The 7,131-nt window shown below is 45.5% G+C and overlaps 1 protein-coding gene across 5 annotated transcripts in view; it reads right to left on the bottom strand.

Annotated features, from left to right (window-relative positions):
- Window positions 1-2,315: 2,315 nt before the first annotated feature.
- EXD3 (exonuclease 3'-5' domain containing 3) overlaps window positions 2,316-7,131 on the bottom strand; it is a 470,687-nt gene continuing 465,871 nt past the window's right edge. For all 5 annotated transcript variants that reach the window (XM_068248968.1, XM_068248969.1, XM_068248970.1 and 2 more), the window contains one exon: window positions 2,316-3,848. In XM_068248968.1, coding sequence (XP_068105069.1) covers window positions 3,550-3,848 — 299 coding nt within the window. In that variant the 3' untranslated portion in view covers window positions 2,316-3,549. The remainder of the gene's footprint in view (window positions 3,849-7,131) is intronic.

Raw genomic sequence — 7,131 nt, forward strand, 5'->3', positions numbered from 1 at the left:
CTACTGCTGATGGACCTCTCTCTGTTTTGCCGCTTACGCACTGGGCTTGTGTCGATGGATTATAAATTGGAGATGATTTTCGTGATAAGATCTTTGGAAATCAATTGTGAGTACAGGTGTCCCACTAAGTCCTATAGGACTGGAGGCCACGGAGCCGCATTCTGTCCTGATCGCAGCAGAGGAGGACAGCGATGTCAGGGTCTCCTGGACACAATAGAATGTCAGCTGACATGATCAGGAATGGTTTTTGTTTTAAACTCTCTCTGAGGTAAGGGAGGACAATTTCTGCTGCAAAACGTTTGAATACATTTTTTTCATCTGCAATGGATCACGTGGGGAAGGGTTTGACTGTACACAGGCGGAGGCGTTGGCAGGTGATGACCTTGCAGCTTCCAGTTAGGTGCTTCCGTCTGTTGCTCGCCGCCCCCCTCTCTGTGACTTGCAGGCAGAGTGGATTTACAACTTAGAGGCCTGTAGGCACAGGCGTCCAGGTGCCTTAAACTCCACCCCCGAACACAGGCCACACCCCCACGTAAAAATATTCTAAACTCTTATCCCTTACTTATGTCACGAACTGTCCTCAGAATCTTACACTCTAATCACTGCCTCGTGTCCTCCTCAGTGGCATGAGACAAGGATTAGGGTGCAAGTGCCTGAGGTTCGTGATATGAGGCAGGGATCACACTGTAAGCTCCTGAGGTCAGTGATCTAAGGAGGAGGGGCCGCCTCGCCCACATAAGGCGCCTGTAGGCACGTGCCTACAGTGCCTTATGGAAAATCCAGCCCTCCGTGCAGGTAAGGCCTGGCATTTGATTTTCATCCCGTGCCCACATGTACACAGTGCTACCCACTGGCCATCAAGCACAAGGCGGGGCTCCACTTTACAGCTAAGAGTGGACAATGCTTTAAAAACATAAAAATATAAAAAAAGGCAAGCAATAACAACACAAATTACAATGATTAAAAGCAAAGTACAGTATTGAATACAGTCGATAACAAGCTAGTAATTCTGTCTCGCATGCACATTTAATGCAAATTATAAGATGCTTGGAATTGGGCGAATCAAAATCAGCAGGAAGTGGGTATGGATTGGCCAAAGCCCGAGCATAAATTTACATAAAATTTGCATGTGAGGCGGAATTATCTTATTGACCATCTGTAACATTTATTATAAAATAATACAATATACGGTAGATCATTTTCAAATAGTCATAAACAGAGGCTTGTGAAGGAGGGGCCTGCAGAAAAACATGGCAGATACTGAGAGGTGGGCGGGGTGGAGGAGGTGACAGAGCCGCCATATTGGCACAGCGGTGAGACGAGGTCATGTCGCAGAACTCTGATGTACGTACAACTCTCTCCTGAAATCTCCAAACATCTCCAGTCAGAAATCACACACGATCCTTAAAGGACAACTGAAGTGAGAGGAATATGGAGGCTGCCATATTTATTTCCTTGTAAAAAATGCCAGTTGCCTGCCAGTCCTCCTGATCCTCTGCCTCTAATACTTTTGGCATACAGCATTTCGGGTACTCTGACTCAGATTTGACTGGATTAGCCATATGCTTGTTTCAGGGTTTTGACTCAGATACTTTTTATGCCAAAAGATCAACAGGATAACCAGGCAACTGGCAGTGTTTACAAGGAAATCAGTATGGCAGTCTCCATATTCCGCTCACCTCAGGTTCCCTTTAAACCTGGCTAAACACCGTCTGCTGTTAAGTTGTAAAAGTCTGCAGCCTACACAGGGGTCATAATAGAATATATCGGGGGGTCGATGAAAGATTAGTGAAATAGGAGCTGTCCCGGTTGCCGTCACATCAGACGCCTGCGGTGAGAAATGATATTTAAAGGTCAACTGAAGTGAGAGGGCCAAGAAGGCTTCCATATTTATTTCCTTTAAAGAGTGGCGAAAATCTTAAAATTTAAAACATACACAAATAAGAAGTACATTTCTTCCAGAGTAAAATGAGCCATAAATTACCTTTCTCCTATGTTGCTGTCACTTACAGTAGGTAGTAGAAATGTAACATTACCGACAAATTTTGGGTTAGTCCATCTCTTCATGGGGGATTCTCAGCAAGGCCCTTATTATTTATAAAGACATTGCCTGAAAATGATTAACCGTACACCATTTTGGCAGTTGGACGGAGCAACTGCCATTCACCAAGTGCTTTTAAAAATAAAGAAACCCCTAAGAACCCCCCATGAGGAGATGGGCTGGTCCAAAACCTGTCGGTAGTGCCGATTCCTATTACTTACTGTAAGTGACAGCAACATAGGAGAAAAGCCATTTATGGCTCATTTAACTCCGTAAGGAACGTACTTCTTTTTTGTATAGGTTTACATGTATTTTAAATTTTCAGACTTTCGCGACAGAGGTTTTTAAAAATAACCTAAAAAAAACCAAAAGCACAGCCACTAATTCACTCACCCATCAGCCGCTCTCAATGAGATCTGATATGAGCCAGCCGAAGAGGTAAATCCTAAATCCCCTAACCCAGTGATCTGCAAACTAGGCTCTCCAGCTGTTAAGGAACTACAAGTCCCACAATGCATTTCCCTTTATGAATGTGGCTGTCATACTCCTGCAATGCATTGTGGGACTTGTAGTTCCTTAACAGCTGGAGAGGCAAGTTTGCAGATCACTGCCCTAACCTTAGACGGATGTTAATTAGTCAGGATAGCCTCTTTGGAGATGTTTGGTAGATTTCATCTTCTAATATATTATAGTTGGGGAGCGGTATATGTTACGGCCCATCTTTGGGAAAAATACATAAAGACCAAGCTGGGGGAGGGGGGGGGGGGGAAATTCAAAATGGTAAGGATTCTGCATGCTAATTTAAGGCAAACTATACGCTTAGGATTGGGCCAATGAAAAGGAAGCATGAATTTATAAACATAAAAATCGCCCTTACTCTGCAGATTCTTCTGCTAATGATCGGCAGGGGCTCCCTGTGTACATCAGCAGGTCCAGAAGTCACTTCCTCTGGCCACTAGAGGTCGCCATTTAGTAAACGGGATACATGACTCATTCTGCATAATGGAGAACCTGTTTCCTGCACGCTGAACAGTGACTCCTAGTGGCTAAAGTCTTGCCCATAGAAATGCCTTCCTACACTATTCAAAACTACAATCAGTCAAGGAGATGCAAATATTTCTGACTTGCATGCAGATTTAATTCAAATTGCATGCAGTTAGGAATAAACCAATCAATTACACTTCCTGAAAATGTTGATTGGCCCACTCTCAAGCAGCACACAATTTTTTGCATTCAGTTTACATGCAAGCCAAAGTTCTTTGCATCTCATCAACTATCTCTATTCTAAACCTGAATTTCTTCCATGGATGAGGCAATGCAGAGCGGACATTTGTTTCGATAGGAGCGATAAAGTTTTGTGCAGTATAACAACAGGTGTGCCACTTGCAAGGGACGCGTAGGATTTGATATTGCACAAGTAAAGCGTATCATCTCACGTTTGCCATTATTTGCCAAAGCACAGATGGAATTTGTGGCCCCATAGATTGGATCGCTTTGGGTCGGTGTCATCAGAGACCCTGAGGGACGGACTGGTAGAAATTCTCGCCGTGGTCTTGTAGGACATCCTTGAATTGAGCGACCACTCGGCCAAAGTGTGAGCCTTCCCAGAAGACCTTCCCACACTGGCTGCAGCAGTAGAAGAGGGATACCTTCTCCAACAGTCCCTCGGGGACGGAGTCTAGCTGCATCTGAGCTCCGCTGGGGAGGGCCAAAGAGCCGGGGGCGAGGCCCAGATCCATCATCCACAAAAAATCCTGCTTGTCATCTGATGATTCTGACATGCCGGCAGTGCGAGGCTCCAAACCATCTGTAAAGGAAATGAATAAATAATTATAGCAAAGGCTCACAGTAGGTATGTGAGAGTTCTTTTCCCTAATTGGCTCTGGACTTAATGGTGTCTCTTCGCAAAATAGAGATTAGTCCTGTGACAGTCATGGCTGAGATTTGCACATAGAGATTGTTATGATAGTCAATTTGCATAAAAAAAAGTTTAGAGTGCTTTGCACACTTTCACTTTTTAAAGGACCACCATCGCGAAAAATTATAACATTTAAAATGCGTGTAAACCTATACAAATAAGCAGTATTTTACTCCAAGAGTAAAATAAGCCATACATTACTTTTCTCCTATGTTGCTGTCACTTACAGTAGGTAGTAGAAATCAGACAGAGCCGACAGGTTTTGGACTAGTCCATCTCTTCATGGGGGATACATTGAGGCTACTTACACACCAAGACCTTGCGTTTTAGGGGACGTTATGGTCACATAACGTGCCCCTAACACAACGTATGGTGGTGTAAAAGTTGGATGTCAGATTGAGCTGCGTTATGTGGCTCTCAAAGCAGCCGCTCCAGGTTAGTGATAGGAAGTCCGGATCTTTTTAAGGATTCGGATCATTTGAATCGAATCATTGAAAAGATTCGGATCTTTGAACCGAATCATTTGAATCATTTTACTAGGGAAGCAGACTGGGTGAAATGACTGGCAGGACAGGACTTTTCCTGCACTGTACATTCTGTATGTTCCTGTTTCTTCCAGACAGACATCCACTGCGAACCGAATCTTTCATTGTGATGATCCGGATGATTCGACTCACAAAAAAGATCCGGATCAAATGAGTGATTCGTTCATGATCTGGACAACACTACAGTCCTACCAGGAGTCTCTGCAGTGCAGTGAATATTAATTAGCCATGTGGCTGGCTGAGGAGGAGGAGGGGAGACCTCCTCCTCCAACATTACTGAGCATGTGCAAGCAGTCTAACGCGGCTTAGATGAGTATAACATACAGCATGCAGCACTTTGTTTAAACGTGCTGCGTTACTAACGCAACGTGGGCACTGTGAACAGCACATTTGATTTTACAGTGCTGTGAGTTAGGCTGCGTTACTGGCTGCTGTAACGTGGGACTTTAACGTCCCACTGTGAAACCAGCCTGAGGATTCCTGTCTGAATTTAGGCAGTACTTCCTTATTTCCAGAAGGGTGGGGCTTCCTTTATGATAACAGTAGATCACATGATCAGTCTAATGAGACTTCTGCAGGGATGTATGCGCAGTGCTGGCCACAAAGAGTTCATCTGGAAGCAGAAGCCTAAAAGGGGAGGAGTCGGTCTATTTTTATTAGTGACAGACTGGCTGGTGCCTCTGCCTAGCTCCTCCCTGGGTGATCATGTGATGGGCAGGAGGGTTCCAACAGTTAGACTAATCAAGCTGACAATTAGTAATACTCAATGAGATGCAAATAGTAAGAGTGCAGGAAGTGGGCGGTGTCTAGGCTGCTGACCAGGTATTTTACAAGGGATTTACTGTATGTAAACAACCTGTGTATTTATAGGATGTATGGCCAGGCATTAACATTTTTTTCCACTGAGAATCGCAACAGTAATTCCCCTGTAAACAAGTGAGAAAAGGTTTTGAATTACCGGATTACAAACATTTTTTTAAAAAAAATCACATAGAACCACTTCCGCTATGAGGAGATTTGTGGGCGCCCCCGATGACCACAAAGTAAATGCAATTGTAGGAAAACCGATGATTGTGTTTAGTTAAAAATCCCATTGCGCCCAATCTCTGCAGTGGGGAATGGGCCCTGCGATTATAGTGATAAACGTGGTGTGTCCTTGCGATTTTCGAAATGTACCCCACGTCCAATCTGCTTTTTGGATTGGAATAAGCTCAGTGTTGAAGGGCTGTCAGGTTTGGTTGTCACTCATGTGAGTTGGGAAGTGGACAGACTTTCATGCACACGCTAAAGCGAGAAGGGAAATTTGGGCGCCGGAGGTGGCGCAGAAGTCTGGGCGTCTTATAGTCACTCATATTAATTGCAGCTATAAAGGGAAAACTGGGTACTGGAAGTGCCCGATAAGTGTAGCCGCAGTTTGTATAGCGCACTGCCCCGGGGTGGAGGTCAGTTAGTCATCGGTGAGGGAGTTCGGTTAGGCACCGGTTGGGGAGAAGCGTTTGGAGGTCGGATAAGGTTAGGCATCGGAGGGAGAGGTTCAGTTAGGGTTAGGCATTGGCAGGGGGTTCAGTTAGGGATCAGTGGGGGTGTTCGATTAGGCATCGGTTGGGGAGGAGAGTTTGGAGGTCGGATAAGGTTAGGCATTGGTGGGAGAAGTTCAGTTAGGGTTAGGCATTGGCAGGGGGTTCAGTTAGGGATCGGTGAGGGAGTTCGGTTAGGCATCGGTTGGGGAGGAGGATTTGCAGGTCGCATAAAGTTAGGCATTGGTGGGAGAAGTTCAGTTAGGGTTAGGCATTGGCAGGGGGTTCGGTTACGGATCAGTGGGGGAGTTCGGTTAGGCATCGGTTGGGGAGGAGGGTTTGGAGGTCGGATAAGTTTAGGCATCGGTGGGAGAAGTTCAGTTAGGGTTAGGCATTGGCAGGGGGTTCGGTTACGGATCAGTGGGGGAGTTCGGTTAGGCATCGGTTGGGGAGGAGGGTTTGGAGGTCGGATAAGGTTAGGCATTGGTGGGAGAAGTTCAGTTAGGGTTAGGCATTGGCAGGGGGTTCGGTTAGGGATCAGTGGGGGTGTTCGGTTAGGCATCGGTTGGGGAGGAGGGTTTGGAGGTAGGATAGAGTTAGGCATCGGAGGGAGAGGTTCAGTTAGGGTTAGGCATTGGCAGGGGGTTGAGTTAGGGATCAGTGGGGGTGTTTGGTTAGGTATCGAGCAGGTTGGTTAGGGTAAGACATCTGTTTCGGTGGAGGGTTTGGTGGTCGATTAGAGTTACAGGATCCAGCAAGCTCATGGTGAACCAGAACTTCCAGGAGTGTGTAAGGGGCTAAAGAGAGACCAAAAAGCCTCCTTACAAAAATTATATGAAAAACAGAATTTTTCATATCACCTTAGTAAGAGGGCTTTTCGGTCTTTTTTATCCCCTTACACACTCCTGGGAGTTCTGGTTCCCCATGAGCTTGCTGGGAAATCTGTAACTCTGGGTTTTTCAAGTCCTACTCCATAGAGCCACATTAATCCATGCCATGCACTGATGAGGATCAACCAATCCAAAACAGTCTGTATGCATGTTGGATTGTTGTGGCTCTGCACAATTAACAAGCTGACACATCATTGCATTCTGGAGGTGTGGCTTACTT

This window comes from Hyperolius riggenbachi, chromosome 8 (genome assembly GCF_040937935.1).
Source record: "Hyperolius riggenbachi isolate aHypRig1 chromosome 8, aHypRig1.pri, whole genome shotgun sequence".
Taxonomy (NCBI): domain Eukaryota; kingdom Metazoa; phylum Chordata; class Amphibia; order Anura; family Hyperoliidae; genus Hyperolius; species Hyperolius riggenbachi.